Source organism: Cajanus cajan, chromosome 3 (genome assembly GCF_000230855.2).
Source record: "Cajanus cajan strain Asha chromosome 3, NIPB_CcT2T_4, whole genome shotgun sequence".
NCBI lineage: Eukaryota > Viridiplantae > Streptophyta > Magnoliopsida > Fabales > Fabaceae > Cajanus > Cajanus cajan.
The window spans coordinates 72,786,021-72,812,467 of record NC_138519.1 but is presented as its reverse complement, the minus strand read 5'-3'; the positions used below and the strand labels follow the sequence as shown (position 1 = coordinate 72,812,467).

The window sequence follows — 26,447 nt, the reverse complement described above, 5'->3', positions numbered from 1 at the left end:
CCGTGAACGCTTAGACCGAATACTCGAGCCCACCGACCACTCTTAAAGTGAATAAAACGCGTTGGTGTGGTCGGCCAAGCTCAGCGCCTCCGCCAGGATGATTACGGAGAGCTTAATTAACATAATGCATCAGATTAGCTCCCTAATTTTCCGGGGCCCAATTCCTAATCGCGGCCCAATAAGAACCACTATAAATAGGACCCCAACGAGGTATGTAACTAACTTTTCAACTACCGCATTTAATACGCCGAGCACTTACTTGAGCGTTGGAGTGTCTTTGTAGGCACCCCCCCTCACTTCGGACTACTCGGAGAAGGACGAGAAGACCTAGACCCCGGACCCGACCCGCTACAACAAGGATAATTGGAGTGTGTATCCTAACACAGGAACATTTGGCGCCCACCGTGGGGCTAAAGAGACATTTTCAGCCCCTTTAAACTCTACGACTGAGACCAAGGCATGGTAGTAACGCGCAAAGGACAATCAACGACAACACAACCGATCCCTAACCCCGAGAACAATCCCGCCATGAACAACCAAGAACGTTATCCGTACGGAATGCCTCAGATGCAACCAGAACATGTGGTACAAGAGGTCCAACCGAATACTGACTGAGCTCAGCCCGACCTCCAAGAAGATTTGCGCGCATTGCGCGAGGAAATGGCGGCCATTCGAAGACAAAGAGGAGCCGATGCCCGAGAACTGGCCGAGTTGCGTCGGCAAAATGCCGAACTCCGGGGCCTGAACCAAACTTACGTGCCGTCAACTCCCACTCTCCAAGAGGAGTCGGCATACCACGCCCCAACTGACCAAGTGACCCGAACACTAATTACCTCTTTGATAGGTAACAAAGCCGACACCAACGTCCACTCCCTAAGACACCCCTTCTCACGAAGGATAATGGAAGCGACCCTGTTGGATCATTGGAAGAGTCTTCCAATCGAGAAGTACGACGGATCTACCGATCCCGATGAACACCTGAACGTCTACTTGACACAGGCAACACTCTCCACCCAAGACGACTCGGCTTTGTGCTGAATATTCCCCACGTCGCTGAAAGGAAGAGCCCTGAGTTGGTTCACGAGATTGCCAAGCTCTTCCATTGACTCGTTCAACGAGTTGTCATCTCAATTCACTCTTCAATTCGCGACGAGCAAGCCGTACAAGATGACCTCGTTAGCCTTAGCGGGGATCCGTCAAGAGAAGAAGGAAAGTCTGAGAAGTTTCATGGATCGATTCAACAAGATTACCATGGAGATCGGCGATCTGAACCCTGCCGTAGCGATGGACCGGCTGAGCACTGCCCTCAGGCCGGGTCCATTCGTGAATAGCTTATGCAAGAAGCCACCCATTGATATGAATGATCTCCGACGCCGAGCCGAGAAGTACATGCAAATGGAGGAACTCGCGGAGACCTGAAACCAGGCTAGGGTCGAGGAGGGTTACGGCCGAAAGGAATCCGACCGAGAGCCGATGAAAAAAACCCATGCTGAACAAGTTATTACTCGTCCCCCAAGAGGACCACGTTATACTGCCTACACTCCCCTGAATGCGAGTAGAGCCAAGGTGATGGAGCAGGCCCTTGCTTCGGAAATCCTCGTCATGCCGAAAAGGGCGAACACTCCCCCGAGAGCCGATAAAGCGAAAACATGCCGATTCCACCGAAACAGAGGACACTCGACTGAAGAATGCTCAGCGCTGAAAGACAAACTTGAAGACCTCATCAAGCAAGGTCACCTAAAAAACTTTGTCACCCTTCAAGACCAGTCAAGAGGAAGAGATCACTCTCGCGAGACTCACCATCCGAGAGACCGACGCCGTCGATCTCGATCAGCCGAGAGGCAGGATCGTTCGCGGCATTCTAGGGAGGATAACGAACGACCAAGGAAAGTAATCAAAACGATAGCCGGAGGCTTTGCCGGGGGAGGTTCCACTTCTTCGGCATGGAAAAGACACCTCCGGGCAGTGCGATCAGTCAATAGTGTGAACCAGCCGAGGATGCCGAGGATGCCACCAATAACCTTCTCTAATCGGGACTTCCGGGGCGTTGATCCTGTTCAGGACGACCCCATGGTGATTTCGGTCGAGATGCACAACTGCATTGTGAAGAAAACCTTGGTTGACCAGGGAAGCTCAGCCGACATCTTGTACTGGAATACTTTTGTGCAGTTGGGGATCCCGGAGGAGAGCCTAGAACCATACCACGAACCACTTGTAGGCTTCTCAGGCGAAAGAGTGATGACGAGAGGATGCATTGACCTATACACCCGGTTCGGCTTCGATCGACAGTCTTCCCGACAGATCAAAATCCGTTATATTATGGTGCACTGTTATATCGTTTGGCAAGTGTACCAAATCGTATAAGTAGTTTAATGAAAGTATGAGTATCGTCTCCCAAGGGACTTGCGCAACACTTTGCAATTTCACTTTTTATACTAACTAAGCTACCGAAAAGCAATAAGAGTTTGATTTGCTGCAGTAAATAATGTAAACAAGCAATAACAATTCTTTTTGGAATTTTGGTAAACACTTAGAGTGCAAAACTTGATTCTAATGCAATATTAATAAATTGTTGGGGTTTGACTTCACTAAACCTTCATCTCATGCTTATCACTAAGTTCACAATAGTTATTACTCAGAATTTATCAATCACTCTCAAAAGTAACCAACCCTAATCTCTTACAAGTTGGCATCTAAGTTGCTAGCTTAAACTATCAATCTCTTGCATAGTTTAACCAAGAAACCAGCTTTAAAAACAAGAGCTTAAGAAAGACCAATGGCATTTACTCTATCTCTAGCAATAAGCACCATTAGCTGCTCTATTTCAAGTCAAAGGTTTAAAATCATTTCTCAATCTCTTAAAAACCTTAAGTTCAAGTTAAGGGTGATCAAGCCATAACAAGCATTATGCACAGAAAAAGAGCAATAAAACTGAATAACAACTTAGATTGATAGCTTAGAGTTTACACATGAGAATGGGTTTAGTTACATCAAACCCCAACAAGGGTGAGTTTAGCTACACATAGACATGTAGAACTCTACAAATGATGAAGAAAGGAAGAAGCTTGATCTTGAAGGCTCCATAGCTCTCCAGCCGCCACACAAAGTCCAAGAATGATCCTCCTTACTTCTCTCTTCGAAAATCCCACTTTTAGGTCATAAAAGCTTTTGTCTTATGTGAATAATGACATGTCAGCACAATCCACGCTAAGCCTCAGTTCCACGCTCAGCGTGGGAATCAAAATTCTGTTCCAGGGATTCTCTGCCATACTGAGGCTAAGCGTGGATCTGGGGCTTAGCCTGGGAACTTAACCAAAAATTCCTTCAACTTCAAATTCACCACTTTGTGCTTGACTTCCTTCCTTCTTTCCTAGCTTTCTCCTAAACTACAAAACAACAACCAAATACTTGTAAGTTATCTAAAAACATGATTCAAAAACAAAATGTGATCACCTAACAATTTAGATACGTTTTGAGTTAAAAACAAAGTCTAAAGCAAGGAAAATTGATATAAGTGCTTCAAACTAGGCCATAAACTTAATGAAATCATAGCACTTATCAATACCCCAAACTTAAGATCTTGCTTGTCCTCAAGCAAAGAAAAATAAAGCAACTAAGTTAACACACAACCTAATCTCCTAATTGAACAGGATTTGAAAATTGGTAATCACACAAAACAGCCATACATGTCTTCCAATAGTTGAACACCAAAAATGTTTACACTTGATCCGCCAATTAATGTGGTGCCCACACAATTTGATATCAGAAGTGTATTGCAACAGTTCCCAAAGGGATTAACAAGCATGGCAATGATACTAATGAAAATTAGTGAACAACCTCTTCCTCACCAAGATCAGTGTTTCTCTCATCACACAAGTGTATTTAGGTGGGAATCTTTCAAATTTACACAAATGAATCACACAAGTCAACTTTGCTTTTCATCTCAATCAAATTCAAACAGTCACATAATCATGCATAGATCACAAGGTCTTTCATGGGTTGTAATGTGGCTGGGCTAACAAAAGAAATTGGTTTTTATGGGTAAACAAAAGACACCACAGGAGTAGAAGAGCAAGTCTTAATGATCACCATGTATAATTCTTCTTCCTTTATCTATCCCCAGAAGTCCCAAGATACTACCTTCACCCAAAGCATATAGATCATACAATACACTTATTCACACAATTTAATCACTTTTTGATGTTTGATTTTTTTCTTCTTTTTTTTTTTTCTTTTGCTTTCTCTTTTGATTTTTTTTTTTTGATTTTTGAAATTCTTTTTGATTTGAATAACAATTGACTAATGGCCGCAGTGGTACAACCATAACATGCAACAATTATCCATATGCTCAGCAACAATGATCACCCCAAAATACCCCAAACTTAAGACTTTTCTCCCCTTATGATCAATTTGATTGCTCTCCTATTCCTAAGGTGTGGGAGAATTTTGTTTTTCTTAAGGGCTTCAAGGTTCTCAATAAATTCACTGTTTGACTCAAAGTAGGGTGCAATGGATTCACTTTTTTTTGTTAGGTTGGCTTTTTGGTCAAGTGGCTCAAATTTACAAGAAAAATTGCCTTGATCATCTCTAAACAACATATGCTATGCAAACTCAAAAGAGACTCAAGCAAAATCAACCGCATGAAATCAAATGGTAACACTCTAACAGCAAGAGGAGCCAAAACTCACATGGGCTAATAAAGGTGCTCAAAACTTTTCAAAAGTATCATGCCACAATCATTAACCACAAAAGTAATTGTCACACTATCTCTAATCATCCCTAGAGTGCAACCACAAACATATTTGATCTTGTGTCTTAAAATACCTTTGTTCACTAAGGGATACATACACACCTGATTTTTTTTTGCTTTTCCAGTTTTCAAAACACATTAAAACCACACAATTAGAAGCAAATAACAGAAAAAAATAATAAAACATAGTTTTCCAAAGTGAAACAGCTTAGTCTTCCTCCTCATCATCTTCAGCCTCGTCTAACTCTTCTTCATCGTCAACTGCATCACCTCCCCCCTTCTCTTGATCATGGCCTCCTGGCCATGCTACAAAAGTAAAATAAGTGAATGTAATTAGCAAGACACAAAATCAGGCAAAACAATGAACAACCAAGTTGGGTTTTTTTTTTTTTTTTTTTTTTTTTAACTCCATAGACAAGCTGAGCGCCCAGCCCACGCTCAGCGTGAGGGTTGCAGCAATGTGCTCCCCTTTTGGCCCCCAAAAGGCTTCACCCACCACCAAGAACACCAAAATAACTTGAATCTTGTACTGTGCATTCACAAAAATAAGGTTTCCAAGGGTTTTAAGAAGACCCATTCACAAATATACCAACACAAATGTGCAAATATCATCAAGGAACATCAACCATGAAAATAAGCCCAAAAATACCATGGATACAAGGGTTTGCACGAAAATGGGTAGGGGGATTAGATGAGTGGGGAAAAATAGAAATGGAGCCAAGAAACATACAATGGGGGGAACCACACAAGGTTAGAGGAGATGAACTTACCTTCGCGCCTTTGATGAAGAAGAGAGAAAATGGAGCCTACCCACACCAAGAGAAACATGGCCAAGGAAGCAAAGAAAGAGACTTAGGGTTTGAGAGTGTTTGTGAGAGAGTGAGGAGTGGTAGAGGGAAAGAAATAGGTGTCTGGAGAGAGAGTGTGACAGCATTTAATGAAAAAGGAACTCCCAGGCTAAGCGTGGGACTGGGGCTGAGCGTGGGAGTTCCAGAGAGAACTCCCAGTTTTCAAGTTTAAGTTCTGAGGCTAAGCGTGGGACTGGCGCTTAGCCTGGCACCTCCAGAGAGCTATTTTTCTACCTCTGCACTGATATAGCTTAGCTTGGAACTTTATGCTGAGCGTGGATTTCAATTTTTCTGCAAATTTTCAAAATTTTCAAGCATAGCTCAACATGAAGTTCCTCAAGCCCTCACAATCACAATGCTTTCTCAACTAAGAAGCAAACACAATGATTAACCATGCACATACACCTAGAACACACTAACACAAAATAACTGAATTTAAAGGCATGCTAACTGGTTTTTTTTTTTTTTTGGATTAAGAATGATGGGTTGCCTCCCATAAAGCGCTCGTTTTCTATCACTAGCTTGACAAACCAAAGCTTCAGGGGTCTTCCAATGCAACGGTGGAATAAGCTCTCTCAATTTCACCACCCAAGTAGAGTTTAAGTCTTTGGCCATTTACCACCCAGCTCTCCTTGGAGGAAACATCCTCTACTTGTATTGCTCCATGAGGCTTAACTTGCTTAACTCTGAATGGCCCTGACCACTTTGACTTCAGCTTCCCTGGAAATAGTTTCAACCGGGAGTTGTAAAGGAGCACAAGTTGTCCCGGTTGAAACTCTCTTTTTAAGATCTTTCGTTCATGATACAACTTCACCTTTTCCTTGTAATGCTTAGCTGACTCATAAGCATTGAGCCACAATTTAGATTTCCGAAGCAGTGAGAATGGAGGTGGCTTCAAGCGGATTACATCATCTGGAACTAATTTTTTTAGCTTCTTTGTAGCCTCACACACTACCTCATCCAGCACATCCATTCGGAAACAAGCACCCTTATCATTCGGATGGGTTGTGGCTTCAAATACATTGAAAGTGATCACCTCATCTTGGACCCTCAATTTTAATTCACCATCCCCAACATCAATGATTGCTCGTGCAGTCTTCATAAATGGCCTCCCCAAGATAATAGGAATAGTAGAGTCCTCTTCCATGTCCAAAATCACAAAATCAGCTGGAAATGTGAATTTGTCAACTTTGACTAGCATGTTTTCAATGACACCATAGGGATACTTGATGGACCGGTCTGCTAGTTGCAAAGTCATGCGGGTTGGTTTTACTACCACCTGTTCAACTCTATCTAACATAGACAAGGGCATGAGGTTAATGCTTGCACCCAAGTCTAGCAGTGCTCTTCCAACTGATAGGTCCCCAATAGTGATTAGAATTGTAAAGCTTCCAGGGTCCTTGTACAAAGCATTCCTGACCAATGGAGTCACATCGGATGACCCGACCGAGGCTAAACGGTTGAGAACTCAAGCTAGCAGATATGTCGTCATCACCGGTCAATTGTACAAACGTGACTTCTCTACCCCGCTACTCAAGTGCCTAAACCCCACTGAGGCCGATTACGTAATGAGAGAAGTACATGAAGGCATTTGCGGAATGCATTCAGGAGCAAGGACGACCGTTTCCAAACTTTTGCGCGCCGGGTACTACTGGCCGACCATGAACACCAACTGCGGAGCCTTTGTGAAGAAATGCCAACGATGCCAGAAGCACGGCAACTTAATTCATCAGCTAGCCGAGTAGCTACACTGCATTCCCCTAGCATGGCCGTTCGCCACATGGGGGGCCGACATACTCGGACCTTTCCCGGTTGCCAAGGGGCAATGCAAGTTCCTCATCGTTGCCGTGGACCTTTTCACTAAATGGATTGAAGCCGAGCCCTTGGCATGCATTTCGGCTCATCAAGTCCAAAAATTTATATGGAGGAATATCATCACCCGGTTCGGCATCCCGCATACCCTGGTCACCGACAATGGCCTCCAGTTCACTGACCGAAAACTCAACGAGTTCCTAGACAGCTTAGGAATACAACACAAGGTGACTTCGGTTGAACACCCTCAAACGAACGGCCAAGCCGAATCTGCCAACAAAGTCATCCTGACGGAGTTGAAGAAACGACTAGGAGAAGCAAAATGAGCATGGGTCGAGCAGTTACCCGAGGTACTTTGGGCCTACCGATGCACTCCCCAGTCAACCACACAAGAGACCCCCTTCCGATTAGTCTACGAGTCCGACGCGATGATTCCGTTGGAAATCGGCGAACCTTCATTTCGCCGAGTTCACTTCGATGAATCAAATAATGAAGCCGAGCTCCGAGTAAACCTGGACGTCGTGGACAACATTCGAGACCGAGCACAAGTTGTGGCTGAGGCCACCAAGCAACGCTGCAAAAGAAGATTTGACAGCTAGGTGAAGCCTAGAGAATTTCGCGAAGGTGATCTTGTTTGGAGAGCCACAGGCGAGGCGAGGAAAGATCCGAGACATGGAAAACTCGCCCCAAACTAGGACGGTCCCTTCCGAATACGACACAACCTGAACAACGGAGCGTACAAGCTGGAGCACTTATCGGGAGAGCCAATTCCGAGAACCTGGAACTCCTCTTATTTGAAAATGTATTACAGCTGATGTAACAGTGCACTCTTTTCCTTGTCCGACTCTTTTTTCCCTAAGGAGGGTTTTGGGTCGGCAAGGTCTTTAACGAGGCACTCCATTAATAAAAGTTTAAAATTTCATCATATCGTTTGCGGTTTTATTGTATGTCTAGGTCGCGCTGAGGCAAGTTCACTTGCATAATACGTCTAGGCCGAGCACTATGCACGAACGCGACGACGCCGAGCAATACTCGGCCGACAACGAAAAGTGCACTCACGCACAATGGGTTTCCCTCCCGAGTACCCTCCTCGGCTAAGGATGTACCTAGGCCGAGTGCTATGCAAGAGGCGAAGATGCCGAGCAATACTCGGCCGACAACGAAAAGTGCACTCGCGCCCAACGGGTTTCCCTCCCGAGTACCCTCCTCGGCTAAGGATGTACCTAGGCCGAGTACTATGCAAGACGCGAAGATGCCGAGCAATACTCGGCCGACGATGAAAAATGCCTTCGCGCCCAACGGGTTTTCCTCCCGAGTACCCTCCTCGGCTAAGGATGTACCTAGGTCGAGCACTATGCACGAACGCGACGACGCCGAGCAATACTCGGCCGACAACGAAAAGTGAGTGCACCCAACGGGTTTCCCTCCCGAGTACCCTCCTCGGCTAAGGATGTACCTAGGCCGAGTACTATGCAAGACGCGAAGATGCCGAGCAATACTCGGCCGACAACGAAAAGTGCACTCGCGCCCAACGAGTTTCCCTCCCGAGTATCCTCCTCGGCTAAGGATGTACCTAGGCCGAGTACTATGCAAGACGCGAAGATGCCGAGCAATACTTGGCCGACGATGAAAAATGCCTTCGCGCCCAACGGGTTTCTCTCCCGAGTACCCTTCTCGGCTAAGGACGTACCTAAGCCGAGCATTACGCACTAATGCAACGACACCGAACAACCCTCGGTCATTCAATCTAGTACAATCGAGCAATTCTCAATTGCTTGAAACACGTAATCTCGACCGAACATACTCAAACCGAACACACACGAAAATCGTACACTCTCGTATAAACGAACACAGCACGCATCAATCATCAACATAAATCGCGAAGATCACCCTCTCGACCATACATACAAGTCGGTCTATGTCTACATTGCTAGGCACTTATAAACATCGAAAAATTATAAAGCAAAATATCATTGAAAAAGTATGGCCGACCAGAGCGACTACTTACAAAAAAATCAACTGTCCATCGGCACCGACAGCCAAATCAAAAAAGGCGCTGACGGCCCGATTACAAAAAGCAGAAAACAGTCCTAATTAACCTAACACTACCCAAGTCAACCCCTATACTGCCGCCAGGTCCTCAGGATTCCCATCACCGACCACATCAACAACCTGATCCTCCTCTTCGGTCGGCTCAACGGGTGCTCGAGTGGAAATGCCTTGACGAGGGGCCTCGGCGTCGGGCTGGGCCCCTTGAGGGAACTCAACATAACTCATAAACTTACTACCCAGGAAGTCTCGGCTAACATCAAACTGAAAGTCAGCCGGGACCTCGCAAAAGTGGAATGCTTGCTTGACCGCATGTTGGAAGCCGACATCATGTTGGGAAAGGATTTGCTCGGTTGCTTCAGCCTCAAACTTGGCGGCAGTCTCCTTCAACCGAGCGATCTCGTTAGCCGACGCGGCGACATTGACCTTCATTCTTTGCACAAGCAACTTCAGGTCGTCGGCCTCCCTTCTGTGGGTGTCGGCAGCCCTCTTCAGTTCTTCAACCGACTCAGATAACTTGGCGTTCATAGCCAACGCCTCCTTCACTGTGGCCTCGGCTTCCTTGAGTCGGCCATAGACCCTCTCCTCCGAAACGGCATGCCTATTCATGACGTGTTTGGCAACAAGGGAGGTCCGAGTATCAAGCTCACAGAAAAGCTTATACGCGGCCTCGGCAGACATGCCCTCCAAATATTGCAGCCCGCCCCCAGTAGCAAGGTCCAGACCGACCAAGTTCTCAGTCTGTACATTGGGAGCAAGGAAGTTCGAGCCGGCGATGACTGCTGAGATGGCGAAGTTGCCGCAACCCGATTGCTCCAGCGATAACTGCTTCGGGCGCTTGGAAGAAGAGCTCGGACGCTCCGGCTCTATGTTGTGCTCGGCAGCCCTCACCCGTGAAGTACTGCCCTTCTTCCTAGCATCGGCCAAGGGTATCATCACGTGGGCGGGCTTATCCCGCGGATTCTTCAAAGCCGACCTCGCCGGCGGAACCTTCCCGCTAGCCTTCGCCTCCTTCGCCCTCTGAGCGAGCATAGCGGTCACATCTAACTTGCCTCCGACCATTAAACCTGCAACAAAATAAATCTTAACATCAATTCAAAACACTGCAAATATAAGCTTTTTTTGAATGGGTCTATTAGGCTCTTTTGTTCGATTTAAAATATAAGTAATAAACTAATAATTTATACTAATCAAAAAATTAGTTAATATCATTTAATTGTAACAATTTTATTTAAAAATAATCTTATTTCTTAAATTGCTCGTTGTTGAAATTTGATAGGATAAAGATTATTATTAAAAATAAAATTTCAATTAAATAAAAAAATATTATGATGATATTAATATTAAATAAGTAAATTTAGTTTAAATTTGTTTATATTTGATACTAATAAACATTAGTAATTTTTTTTTACTTATATTCAAAACCAGAATTAATATTGAGTTAAATTAATAAAAACATCAATTAAGAATGGATAATTTGGAGATTTTGTGTGTTATTATATGTATGTTGTATAGTCATAATGATATCTTTCTTATACATGTGTAGTTGAATATCATTTGGTCTCCACTTTTATTTATGATCTTTTTATCCTTAATAATACAATCAATTATTTTAGTCTCTATATATAACTAGCGGGACCGAGGCACTTCGTGCCTCTATACGTATATTTATGTTATTTTTAATATTTTATTTGGAAACTCAATTTCTTTTCAGTTTTTTTTCCAAAATAAAATTTATAAAAAAATCTACAATAAATTATTACGTTTAGTCATTTTTTAATCTAAATCATTTTTACTCATTTAAAAAAAATCAATTTAAACTTATTTATAACTTAACTAAAGATAAAAGAAATACAAAGGTTTTTGTCTCCACTTTATTAAAAAATAACTTCCATGTAACTGTTATTGATGGTCATCCAGTTTTACAGTTTTGTTGGTTTTTACAATAAAAATAAGACATAATTTAAAACAGAAAAATTATTAACAGTTGAAAGAGAATGGAGCAAAGCAACCCTTGCATTTCAAAATCAAAGTGTTAATGGCGAATCGAATATGCATTCCAATTCATTACAGTAGTAGTACTTTCCATTTTCATTCGAATTAAATCTTAGATATAAGGCTCCCAACCTCTCCATGTTCCTGCTAATCGAATTGCTATTTATTTCACTTCACATTCTTTTTCTCTATCTCTTACATTTTCGATAATACTATTTATTTCAGATATAATAATTATGGGTACTTTTTAGGTTGTCATGACAAGGGTTAAATCTTCACTAACACAATTATATCCTCTCTTCTTTTCCTACATGCATGGTGGTATTCAACATGGACATGTAATACAGTTTGATGCTACAGAAGTTTATGGCTTCAACACCATCAAAACAAGAGTAAGTGAGGACCATGTTCATTTTTTACACATCGGAATACTAAAGTGAATGCTATAAAACACGGGTCTGTGGAGTAGTCTTATATTTTTATAATTTTGTTGAAATAATTTTGTAATATAATTTTGTTGAAATGATTTTGTAATTTTAAGGGAAATATTTTCAATCCATGAAATTATAATGAGTGTGCATGCTTTGTAAATTATTACTTGAGAGTGCAAACGAGAGGTTAGAGTTGTTTGAGGCAAATTTGTTGGTGTTTCATTCTATCGTTGAGTGTGGGTGATTATTACAATGTCAATTAATTCATATGCTATTTCCCTTCCTTTTTCTTTGTGATACATATAAATATATAGTTGTAATATTTCTTCATTTAAATCAATTCTAATTCATATTTTTCACAATATTAGGACACTTGAAAACGCAAGATCGATTAATACCTGCCATATATTAACAACTTTCATGCAAAATAAAATATCTCCATTTTTGAGGTTATGGTTATTTCATTCATAAACTATATAAATTTACATGAAATGTTAAATATCTCATATTGATACTTGACATTGTATTATTTATTTTTGTAGTTTATTAAAGTCAAAGAAATTATGGATGATGTATTCTATAAAAAGTTGAAATTTATTCTTGAAAGGTATGATATTATTCAATTTAATTATTTATTAATTTTGATATATGTTTTAGTTCATGTTAATGTTAACTAAAAATAATAGCAGAATGAAATTTAATTTCTATCATAAATTGCAGGGAAGTTAAAAATCATCCTGAGGTGGAATCCTTATTTAGTTTTCCTATTAAGGAAAATTTATGATCGTAAAACATCATATTGTATAAAATTATTTATATGATTATATGTCAACAAATGAATCTATTCTATAAATGAGTTATTTTAAATTTTAAGATAATATACATATAAAGACATGAAGTGTCTCGGTCTCGCTAGTCTTTAATAAAAGATTTACTTAACCAATTTTAGTAATATATTTTTTCTAATCATATTTTTTTCATGTAAAGACTTAACAAAATTAAGTTCATGCAGTACCATTCAGAATAACATCATGATGATCAAGATGTTTTTAGTCATTAAAAAAATGATGCGATGGAATCCTATAAATTCTACTTGCAGTTGCAGCCAGGCTGTGATCCCAACACCAAACCAGGGTGTAGTCAATGCCAATACAACAGTGCGAGACAGATTTTCTCAAGGTTCTGAGTACCAATCTGGTAGTGAGTGTGAAATGTTTTTTTAAATGTCAAAACATAGGGGTGCCTCTGCAGTCAATGCGTGATGGAAAGGAATGCTGCACCCAAATCAAGAAAAAGAAAAGAAAAAAAACCAATCTTAGTTCACATGAGTGAAACAAAATAAAGGGGTATCTAGATTGTTATGTAAAAAAAGTGACCACATGGCATGTGTGTTGGACTTAAGTCTTGAGAGTGTTAACCATGATCTAGGACCCTTCCACTTTTTCTTACTCTCCTATGCTACCATGTGAAACTGAAAAGTTGGTGTTGGCTGATTAAAGCCTTTAGCTTTTGGAACCCATTGGTGGTGTACTTTTCAAGCATGCCTCGCTCCTTCATCTGGTTATAATTCTCTGTGTGGCCCAAGTGCTCACATGAACAATTATCTTGCCCTTTTACACAATGTTATTTTATTAGCAAGTACAAATATTCTTTAGAAAAAATAATCTTCTTTCAAATTGAATAAAATTATTGTTTGAAAATGGTCATTGGCATGAATATAACTAAATTTAATCTTTTAAATAATGTTTCAAGTTTGTAAATTAAAAACACAGTCAAAAAGAAAAATTTTATTAAAAATGATCAATCGAATATTTAGACAGATATTAATCATTAAAAAGTTAATAAATATTTCATACTAATAATATAAACATAATTAAAAATAATATATATAAGATTTAAATTCAAAATTATTATTTAAATCGAAACAAGAAAGACCATAAATTTATTACATTATGTTATGTATTCTATTAGATACGCACTTATTTTTTAATTTATTTTATCCTCTTCGAACTTGCAATAGTAAAAAGAAGGGAGCATGAAGATGTCCTAATTGGAGTTGGTTGTGCTGCCAGTGTCTGCTGGTAGAGAGGATGGTGCAAGCAAATGTTGATCTCTGCAATTAATGGCCAAAGCCCTTTCTAGCTTAAAACACATCACTCTCCTTCAGCCATTCATGACCAATTTCACTTGACTCTGCCGCAATTATTTTTTTTATTGCCACTTTGTTTTTATAATCTTCACCAGTTACTCTTTTGTCATTCTCTCATTCTATTTAGGTCCATATTATCCTTTCACATTTTAAAACATCGTAATCAAATCATGAATACTCAAACCTTCATCCATAAAAGAAATTTAAGAGTTAAATCCAATCCTTAACCAATAGGTTGATAAACCATCCTACAAGTATTGAACTGAGGTTACTAATAATCTAGAGTCCTCAAAAAGAAAATGGTGATAAACTAATACGTGTGTACTTATGAAGTTGACAAAGACTCCACTGCATCTGCATCTGGTGCTGGTTGTAGTTAGGTATTTTTTTTTTTTTTTTGGAAATCTCACAAATAGAGAATACCCACCATAATATATCCAAAATTTTATAAGGGCATTTCAATTCAATCTCTCCCGATCCATCCCCTTTTCCCTCTTAAAACCCCCCTAAAAGCAAAATAAACCAACCCCTCAACTACCTTAACCACCACCACCATAATCTCCCTCTTCACTCTTCCCTTCCCCCAATTTTACACTATTTCCTCTTTCACTACCTCTCTCACAAACAACACAGTCCAAAATCTCCCACTCCTCCATCTCCAATCACCAAAATCCAAACTTTCAACAACTAAATCTTACCCTTTATCCCAAACAACAGAAACAAAACAAAATCCAACACCCCCACTTCTTTCTTCCTCCCAAAAACCCCACCTTTCTCCTTCAAACCCCCAAATAAAAAAATAAAAAAAAGACCTTTGTTCTATTTTAGTTCCCACTTTCAATGTGGCAACCTCGGAACAAACGACCTTCATCTAACTTCTCATGTTCTTCCTTCAAAGACATCCAAGCCCTCTTCTTAGATGAACCCACCACCACCACACCCACCAAACCCAAACCCTCTATCTTCCACCGAGTCACACTCGCCAACTCGCTCCTCCGAGCCTGGTCGACTCACCCCAAACTCGCCCCACGCGCCGCCGAAGAACCCCCACGCGCCGCCCAACCGCACCCTCCGCGCTCGGAGCAGCGCGTGGTGGTGTATTTCACGAGCCTGCGCGTGGTCCGCGGCACGTTCGAGGACTGCAAAACGGTGCGTTCCATCCTGCGCGGGTTCCGGGTCGCGCTGGACGAGCGCGACGTGTCCATGGACTCGGGGTTTCTCGCGGAGCTCCGTCGGGTCGCGGGTCGCAAAACCGGGTTGAGCCTGCCACGTGTCTTCATCAACGGGAGGCACGTGGGCGGGGCCGAGGAGGTGAGGTGGCTGCACGAGAGCGGCGAGCTCAGGAAGATGCTGGAGGGTCTGCCCGCAGCGGATTCGCACCTGCGCGCGTGCCACGTGTGCGACGATCACAGGTTCGTGCTGTGCGGGGAGTGTTCCGGTGCGCGCAAGGTGTACGCGGAGAAAGGTGGGTTCAGGACGTGTGCGGCGTGCAACGAGAGTGGCCTAATCAGGTGCTTCTCTTGTACTTGTTGACCACCTGCACATGCACCTTCTCTTCTCTTTCTCTCTCTCTCATGAATCATGATGATCTTTTTCTCTAATGTGAGTGAGTGAGTGAGTGGGACCTTAATGATTAAAATAAAATAAAAACAAGGCCAAAAGAGAATTGAAGTGTTAGCTATATCAATATAAACATTTTTTTTAAAAAACATTTATATGTAGATTTTTTCTTTTTGGGTTATTTAGTTTTGTAGATTTGTGGGCTTGTAAGAAATGTGGTAGGCCCAAGAGGTGTAGATGCATGGAATGTGAGTTTTCATCTGAATTTGGATGCTTTTTAGCTAACTTAAAAGCCATGTTGGTTAACTCATTCATTACATTCTGATTTTTTGTTCTTCCCTTTATCTGTAAAACCAAGTTTGTGTATCCACGAAGTAATTATGTACATTTTTTATAAGAAGAAAATAATTTTTTTTTCCTCTCTCAAAAAGAAACTTGTGGCCATGGTCCATGGGGATGTTTTTGGATTGTCATCTTTATTGGTTAATTTTTTTCCTCAATAGTAAATAATTAATATTGAAATAATAGTTGACTTCTAATCTAAGTTTGGGTTTAGATAAGTGTTGATTTGAAGTCAGTGTGTAACCAAAAAATAAAAAAGGTGTTGTGAAAAACTATGGAATATGGATAGCCTAGAACACTATAGACTTTATAGTCCGAACCTCAAATGGGTCACAACTCACAACTACTCAGACAAATTTAGTGTAAAAACTTTAATATTGTATATTAATTAATTAGTTTATTATGGATTTATAATTGATTTTTAATATGAAATAATGTGTGTTCTTAGCTGGTAATTTCAGTTATAGATTTTTTTAACTAATATAAAGGATTTTAACAAATGAACTTACTAATTTGTAGCAATTTTTTAGCCGGTGACTAGATTATTGGTGCAAGACCCTAAATTTACTGTTAAAGGATTTTAAGTTTATTGTCTTTCAGTTTTTATATTTTAATCTTTTTCTGAACTTTTAAGAACTCGTTTTCATTAATCGGTCGAACATCAATGATTTGAAGGTTTAACAAGGGATCAAAATAGATAAGTTTTAATATTCAATAAATAACGTAATTACTATATAACAACTAAAAAAAACAGAGATAGCATATGTTATATTAAATTTACATAAAATATATTCACAGTATAATGTTTTTATACTGTTTCTTAATCGCCGAAGACCACGTATAGGAACTAGGAAGATTATTGTTTTTTTAATAATTAATTTAAAAATTATATCTAGGGAAATTTTAATAAATTAATAACGTAAATTACTCCGAAAGTGTATAAAAATTAAGTTATAATGAAGCTGTTTTTTTTCTTTTGATAATAGTTGAATTGTTTGACTTGTAAATTGTTGTATATAGATGCAATTCATAAAAAAGAAAAATGGGTCTATTTAATCGAGTCAGAATGGATTAGTGTAGGACATTCGTTAGTTAAATTAGTTTGATATACGGATCCATACATTTAATCTATTTTATTTTAATCACGCTGTAAAATATCTTCACGACTAATTTCTATCATGATGTATGTAAAGTATGTCGCGACTAATTTTTATAAATAAATAAAAAAATCCGATTGATAATTTTTAGTATAGTTTTTTATTTAATTATTTTTTTATCTGTAAGATTTAAATTCTAAATATTATAACATGTTTAGGAATTGCAAAATGAATTGATTTTGATTTTAATTCTAGTAAAATTTTTAGTGTATATATATTATGGGCCTAAAAACTATTTGGCTCATGTTACAAAAATAGTATTTTGTGTAAGAAAATATGTTTAAACATGTTTTTAATTTCTACAAAATTTGATTTTGATTTTGATTTTTATAAAATCTTTAGTTTTTTTTTGTTTTTATCCTTTTAAAATTTAAAATTATTATTTTTAATTTTTATTATTATATAATAATCTTTAACTACTTATTTATTTATTAAAAAGTTATATGATCATTCTATATGTTAGTTATAATTATTAGTGGTACTCAAGCTAATATGTGACACACCTAAAGTTTTTTTTGTAAGTCATTAAAATAAATGTTATTTATCTATCTTAAATTCATTGATAGAAACAAAAATAACAATTTTAAATTTAAAAAGAGTAAAAATAAATAAAAAGAATATTGTACAAAGGCTAAATCTAAAATTTACTTATTTTACCATATCAAGAATAATATTTATAAATTTTCAAAATATGAAAAACAAAAGAAAAATTATTTTTACAAAATTTAAAACATATATAAGGCAAGAAAATAAATAGATGTTTGTCTGTCCCTCTAATCACAGACTTATACATTATTCTATAATCGTGGGCCTAAAGAAACAATGTGGATTGGATCTATTTTTTTTTTTTGTATTTTTTTTAACATTCTGTGTATTTTTTTTTTTGGTTCAAACTTATAAAAGTGTTTTAGAGTTATTTTACTAGTAAAAACTCTTAAAATGTTTTTATTTTCAGAAAAGAAAATCTCAAAAGCTTGTATGCTGATATATTCTAATATAATTATATTTTCGTTATTTTTAAATTATTATTGTCATCATCCTTATTCATTTAACGTAATTAAATTAGAAAATCATTGAGTGATCACAGATCTAGTTCACTCAAAAATAAAAAATAAAAAAGAAGAAAATAGATGAATCCAAATTGATCTAAATCGAAAATTTTGGATTAAAAAAAATGTAAATTCAATAAATTTGAATTGGATTATGAATTTTGGTGTTGAAAATTTAATTTAATTATAATTAATATAGTACAAATCATCAACACCAAAAAAAGTAATTAAATGAATTATTTTTAATTAATTCTATTATAAATTCAAATCTTATTCCAAAGTATAATTTACTTTAGGTGATTGTTATATTTAATATCAATATTCATAATTTAATGAATAGAAATAAGTTTTCTTTTTTTTTAAAGGCTAGTAATAATTTTATTAGCTAAAGATAGCATACGCAATATGCTACAACAATATTACAACATGTACGTATTACATAAAAAAATAATATAATATATAGAAAATAAAGTTAATAATAAGTTGAATGTATAAAAGATTTTTTTTTCCTAAATAAATTTAAAAGTTATTAATTAATTATTGCTTATAATTAAAAAATCAATTTTTTTATAATTAGATCCAAAGTCCAGAAGTAGTATCATTTATTTATTTATTTTTGTAGCTTATAAAGATTTAGAATTTATGAATAAAAAAGGCTTAATGTTTGGACTAAAATGTTACACAAACTTTTCATTTATTCTTATCTAGCATGTTAGCCCGTGCATTAGATCCAAAGTCTAGAAGTAGTATGCTACATAAATTTTAATATTTTACAATAAGTTATGTATACAAAAATAAATATCATGTTTGATATATAAATTATATTTAAAATTTATATAAATAAATATTTTTAAACATATAAATTATATTTTAAATTTATAATAAAAAAAATATATTATAACACAAAATTATTTTTATTTATTAATAATTTATTTTAAAATATTAAAATTTAATTCACAAATAATTATAACATTCTTATGCAAAATAATTATTCATGTTTAATATATAAATATTGGTATTATAATACCTCGATTAACAACCCACAACTTATATTTTTAGTTATATAGTTTTATTCCCTCCTCTCTTTTTTTTTTTTAGCGTTAAAGTTAGTGTAAGTTTATTACAATTACTGATTCTGCATGATAATGAAATAACATTAACTTAATTTTTTTTTTCAACCATTGATTTTTTTAAAATTTTTATTTTTAAATGATAAATTCGATTATTTAATCTAAACTATTTTAGTTATTGGCGGATTGGTTCGGTTAATATTAAAATGAAATAGAAAAATCCATTCCAATTCCGATCCGATTAAATTTTACCACGTTAGATAAAAAATCAGCACAAATCTAATTTAAACTAATCCGTTTCCTCTTCTATTATAAGGTGCTAAAAAAGCTCGTGTGTAGTTTTTTCCTAATGTTTTTGGCATATTTTTATGCGTCTAATTAAAATTGCAGTGTGTTTCCATAAAGTTATCAACCTTAATTAGATGATGCAGCATAGCCACGAACTGAGTACAAAATAATATTCATTATAAAGTTAGTGATATATAAAAGAAAAAAAATGACATTACTATATGAGTATATATATATATATATATATATATATATATATATATATATATGCATATAATCTTATTGTGTCACCAAAATATTTGTCCATACATTGAGTTCTGGTATATATACCATTGCATATACAATGATTCATGGTATCTCCGTAGTATATATGATTTCTTTTTTAAAATTATACTTTCTATATTGAAAGCTATGATTTGTTTATTTATATAAAAAAACATGGTTTATTTGTAAATTTATATTAAATTAATTAGTAATCATATATATAACAAACTTCAGTTTAGAATCTTGTATCCATGATACACAACTTATCTTAAGATTTTTTTTAATACTAGATGGATAATTTTGAAAGTAAATTTCAGCATTATAAAATAAAAAGCCTAACAAGTTTTATGTATGGGTTAAGTCGTGATTAATGTATTGTTCACCATACTTGTAGCTATATCATTAATTGTAACTATATCATTAATTATACACACATATGTTATCTAGATAAAATAATTAAAGGCTTCTAAGATACACCTCTTCCTTAAATTGTGTATACGAGCACTACCGAATTGACTTGTGACTACTTAATTAATGATGTTAATACTAAGTATAAAGTTATATGAAATTGCTAATAGCATCCAATTAAAACTTTTGATAGCATTTGACTGCATATATCCTTCCTTTGTTCACCATTTTCTTGTTTAGATGCTAAGCTAATTCCATCACCCACCATTCTTCTATTATAATATAGCTATTTTTATTGCTTAATGCTTATCTTTTTTCCTTCAATTATGATTAAAAATGTACAAAAATTTGTTTTCTTACGCAACAGTGAAGTATACTTAATTACTTATATATACACTTAAAATGCTTCAATTAACAAGGTTGGTTCACTCTCAACCTATCAACAATTGTTATTTTCAGATAATGATGAAGTTGGAAAAGCCTTAACCATTGGTAGCTTCAACGCTTTGGAGCTTAAGGATGCCTTTTCAATTCCTTACTCATCTTTCAATTTTTAAAGAAAGACGTTGTAATTAAAATTTCATGTTATTCAATGTTCTAATCCGTGTCACCTTCTTTAATCTAGCATTGTATTATGAATCTTATTACTAATATCTTCCCATTTGTTTAATCAAGCACAACAACAAACTATTCAAATGTGCACAACAGCACAACTTTACTATAACATCGATCGCCCACCATGAAATCACAATAACGTTTCTACCGATAATTGACTTCACCACATAATATTGAACGTTCTTGGTAAATGTTTGAGTTATACAAGCAAAACAACAGAAGGAATGTCGGTGATGGCAAACATTTTCTCTAACATTCACATTCACTTTATTATTGACTCAAATTCATTGAGAATTATAAATTTTGTGGGACCTGCATCTCGTTTAATGAGTTCCTATCTTGATTAGTGATAAAATTCATCAAAATTTATTATTTCAACTAATAATAGAGAGAATATTAGAAAGAAAGTTTTAGAAAAATGTAACACTCATTAGATTTGATGTCTCAACAACTATATTTCACTACAATTCATATGGTAATACTTCATTCAATTCCTCATTAATTTGTCAAAACCTTTCATCAGTCGAAACCTAATGTGGATAATTGTAAAATTGTGAGTTTTATAATTGTTGGATTATTTTATTAGTTAAATGATTGTGTGTTTTATTGTTGTAATGTTTTAAAACTCTAAGAATTAAGGAATTCTTAAGAGTTTAGTTGGTTAAGAGTTGTTTTGAATTGAGGGAAAGCTGAAAAGGTTTAGGGAAAATTATATAAAATATTCTTAAAATTTGAACTTCTTAAGTTCATTTCTATAAGAAATTTAGAAAGGAGTTAGAGAGAGGAGTTCTCGAGCTAAAAAGATTTCCTTCCTTTTATTGATCTTGTAGAGTGCATGTGTCTTTCGCCAAAGTTAGATTGAGTAGTAGTGTGGTGATTTGAAGCTTGGGGGGCTGAGAATCAGTAGGAAAAATCACCGTACAAGAGTTTGGCGTTCTTGGGCTTTTCTCCCTTCTTGTACCCTTTTCTTGATGATTTGAGGTAAGGAAAGTGATTATTGTTGGGTTGTATGTGCTGATTTGATGTTAATTGCATATATAATTGGTTGTGTTGTGCATGGGGTTTGTGGCACTGGTCATGGTTCAAATAGAGGCTCTTTGCTTGAATAATGCTAGGTGTGGGTTTTGTGACGTTGGATGTGGTGTACACAAAGACTCCCTATTTCATTCTTATTGGCAAAAATGGAAGGGCATCGATTGGGCATGGGCGAGCTAGAGACTCTCTCCCATTGTAGGTAAAACGACATCAGACATGGTTGTGCTGAATGTAAATCATAACTTAGTTGATTTAAAGATTAATATATGATGATATATTATGAAGTGCTAAGTTGAAAGTTAATTACTAGTTGAAGTTGTATGAAGTACAGTTGTATGATGATGAGTTGTATATATATATAGTTGAATGAAGCTATGTTGTGAATGCTCAATGTATGTAGTTGTGTGGTGTTATTGACTTAGGACTAGAGAAGAGATTTTGTTGCAGAAGATGAATATTTCATTGTGAGGATATACGTGTTGTGGTTCTAAGAGTCCAGTTGTTGAAAAATCCTTCTTGAGTATAGTTGTCTCTTGAAGTGGAGTGTTAAGTCTCCTCTAGGTCCTTAGTTGATACTGTATAGGACAAGCTTAAGTCATACTAGTTTAGAAACGACCAATTGAGTAAGCTATAAGGTTAGGGACCAAAATTCCTACCTAAGTATTGGAAAGAACACAATATTTAGAGGATAGTCGACTGACTAATTCCATATACGCTTAATTATGCATGTTAAGGTCGTGGTAAGCTAACACCTAAGTTGTTGTAATCTTGACAAACATACTGGACTTTCCTAGTTTAAGTGACAAAATCAGATAAATCATGTTGTGTTGTGAATTGATATCCAAATTTGTTTTTGATCTAGCAAGTTCAAAAAGATTGCGTTCTTAAGTTAATTTGATAAGGTTAAACCACTTAGATTACTCACTTTGTTGTAAGAGATCTCTTAGTTGAAATGTGTGACGACGCATTGTGTTGATATGTTGTAATATTGTTTTAGGTTGAAATGTTGATGAGTTGTATTGTGTTGTAAGTTGACATGCATGTTGCTTAGTTGTGATGTTGATTCAATGGTTAAACATTGTTATGTTGATTAAAAGTTGTTATTAACTATTGTTCTGAATTAAGTTGTTAATATAGTCAGTGCAATACTTCTATAGATTATATGTTAAATTTTTGAATTCAAGCTTACCTTTGCATTTTCCTTATTGTTGGACTGCAATGATTATATTATTATGGGAGTAAGGTAAGATTAGGTCGAAGAGAGAACTAGATTTTTGGGAGTCATGTTATAGATGACAATATTGATTGTGTTGTTCTTACACAACTCGTAGATATTGAGTTGTAAAGTGTATTAACCTATTGAATTGTTACAATAATCTATTTTGAGATGTTTGTTCGCTTTTAGAAACAATGACTATTGTGATACATTATCTTCACTCACATTTTTTAAAAAACATTTTAGAAGATTATTCATTCCTAAATTATTTCAAGTCAAATACATTTAACTTTACCAAAAAGTAAATACATATCGATTATATATAAACAATACTAATTAATTTCTTTAAGTAATTTTCAACGGTTTCTAGATTCCTCCCTGTAACACCCCAGCAACCCGCATGTGGATATTGTCCGCTTTGGACGCATCCCTCACGATTTTGCTTCTGGCAATGGCACTCATGCCACCCCAAAACGCGTCCACACAAGGAAGGTATCCACACCCATATATATGGCATGCTTCGTTTTTCTTCGTAACCGATGTGGGACTTCACAATCCACCCCCCTCATGGGAGTCCAGCGCCCTCGCTGGCACAGCGGCTCGGGTCCCGGCTCTGATACCAAATGTAACACCCCAGCAACCCGCATGTGGATATTGTCCCACATCGGTTAGGAAGGAGAACGAAGCATGCCATATATATGGGTGTGAATACCTTCCTTTTGTGGACGCGTTTTGGGGTGGCATGCGTGCCATTGCCAGAAGCAAAACTGTGAGGGCTGCGGCCAAAGCGGACAATATCCACATGCGGGTTGCTGGGGTGTTACATTGGATTGTAAAGTCCCACATCGGTTAGGAAGAAGAACGAAGCATGTCATATATATGAGTGTGAATACCTTCCTTGTATGGACGCGTTACTGGGGTGTTACACTCCCATTCTAGTATTTTCCAAATGTTACATGACACTAACATTTCTCGAACAAGTAGACCAAATGCTAACAAAATAGATGCGCTGAACTTCACATCACCATGTTCCCACCCTACATATATATTGGAAAGAATAAAAAGTACAAGAAAAAAAAGTAATTAAAGACAATTATATATTATGGACTTCAATCTGATACTAATAATATCAATTATGCTTTAACAATTTAGTATCGGTTGGTAAATGCATTTTGATACTATTAATTATGCTTTAACAATTTAGTATCATTTGATCAATGCATTTGGTAGTTAATACTTCACCTATTAAACGTAGAGTTGTCAAAACGGGCCAGCCCGGCCCATGTGGGTCGGCTCACCTTAACCCATTTTAAAAACGAGATAATCCAACCTAGCTCACTTTTAATTTTCTAAAAAAAAAATTGGTCCAGCCCGGCCCGGCCCACCACGGGTTGGTGGGTTATACGGGCCAACCCACCAACCCACCAAAAATTAAAAAAAAAAATCAATAAAATTCAAAATTTTAAATTAATTATAAATTGACATAATAGTCATAAAATTAGTATCATTAATAGTTATAAGTCATAACTCATCATACAAAATTAAATATAAATCATGATAAAAGTTCAAAATAAAATTTTTCAATATCTCATCATATAAAATTAACTACAAATCATACTTAAATTTTTATTGCAAAAAAAATTGGTGGATTGGTGGGCTACCCGGCCTACCACGGATTCAGCCCCGGTGGACCGAGTCAAAGTGGGTCGAGTTGAGATATACCACTTACTATAAAACTTCAAATTTTTTTAATCCGGTCTGACCCATTTTCAAGGTGGGCGGGGTTAGCCGACGGACCTAGCCCACTTTAACGGCTCTATTTAAACGAGTGATAAGTTTGTAAGGAACTGGTCCACATGTGGAAAAATATTCCTTATTTAGATATAGACAAATTAAAGATATTAAAGTAATTTGGTCCATGGACAAAATGGAAAGAAACGTGCATTCTTTTTCATTCTACCTTTTTCTCAGCAATTAAAACTGAAGTGTATTATTAGAAGCAATCTGTTTTAGTTATCATCACTGTTTTGAAAATGATTACTATCCCATAAGTGCATAACATGATAGTATGTACCTTTTCTGTTTGGAAATACTATTGAGGGAATGCAATAGTAGGGTACCCTAAAGAAATCGTCTTATTCCCTCTTTTCCTTTCGATTTTTTTACTATCATTTTTTAATTTATTTTCCTGAAAAAACCAACCCCTTTTATTTATCAAAGTAACCCCATTTACTGTTAAAGGTGATTTCTTAATAGGTTGTTTTATTTATTTATTTATTTTCAATTTTTGTTAAATTTTTTTAATCTAAAAATTGTTTTAATAAATTTATAATTAAAATTTAATATATATATATATATATTAATATTTTTATTAACTTAAATATTTAATAAATATAGAAATTTTAATATTTTTAATTAATAAAACAATTAATCTTTTTTGGTAATATATATAATAACTAATTTATTTAAATTTGAAAAATTAAATTTTATACATTAATATATTTTATACAAAAAATATATATTTTTTTAAATTTTTTTAATACGTATATGTTTTTATTTTCTTTTTCCCATTAAGTTGTTTAATACATTTTATAATTTAAATATTTAAAATTATTTAATAAATATAGATAAGTTAATATTTTGTATGAATTTAATAATTTTAATTTTGGTCAAACATCTAAATATTTTAATATTTTTGAATAATTCAGTTATTTTTTTCTGTAATAAATTTAGATATTTGAATAACTTTGATTATTGAATTTTTATAATAATATTATTTTATGAAATAGTATATGTTTAAATGGGTATACAACAATATTTTTTTTATTAATTTTTATTAAAAAATATAGATAATTTGAAATTATTTGTTAAAAATAAAAAAATAAAAAAATAAAAAAATAAATTTTTTATTTTTCTTTAATTTGAAACATTGGAAAAAAATAATACTTTCATTAAGATGAACAATTTAGAAATATTTATCCCAAAACAATAGGAGATGAAATAAATAAAAATAACAACAGAATCACAATCTACTGAATTACATAATAGGAACCTAGTCTATATGGACCAGTTTCACACCTTGGAGGTTGTCAGTTCCTTGTTGGGTTTCAACGACCAATGCGTGGGTTGTTGTGGTTCAACTCGCTCCTCATGATGTTCTATATAAGCAGTATTCGTAGGAGGATTCAACAAAAGACTTCCATCAACCTTAGAGTGATAAGAAGAAAATGAGGAAAAATTCATGGTTTGCATGTAATCATATGCATTTTGTAGTCTGTGTACGTTGACGCCAAAAAGATTTCTCATGAAATCCTCTGTGGGAGCTGTTGTTGTTGGTGGATTCATAAATTCTTCATGCTACGTATGATATATGGTGGATTCATTGAAAGACTAGGGATATTATTCTATA

The 26,447-nt window shown here is 35.8% G+C and overlaps 2 protein-coding genes across 2 annotated transcripts; both read left to right on the top strand.

Moving 5' to 3' along the window:
* Positions 1-1,473: 1,473 nt before the first annotated feature.
* Positions 1,474-2,364, top strand: LOC145956457 (uncharacterized). Its single transcript, XM_083072060.1, has one exon. It carries the CDS (start codon positions 1,474-1,476, stop codon positions 2,362-2,364), a length of 891 nt encoding a protein of 296 aa, XP_082928186.1.
* An 11,921-nt stretch (positions 2,365-14,285) lies between these two features.
* LOC109788263 (uncharacterized protein At5g39865) lies at positions 14,286-20,856 on the top strand. The gene is made up of 2 exons (XM_020346949.3): positions 14,286-15,545; positions 20,632-20,856. The coding sequence occupies exons 1-2, from the start codon at positions 14,875-14,877 to the stop codon at positions 20,633-20,635; spliced, it is 675 nt and encodes a 224-aa protein (XP_020202538.1). The 5' UTR covers positions 14,286-14,874; the 3' UTR covers positions 20,636-20,856.
* Positions 20,857-26,447: the final 5,591 nt, after the last annotated feature.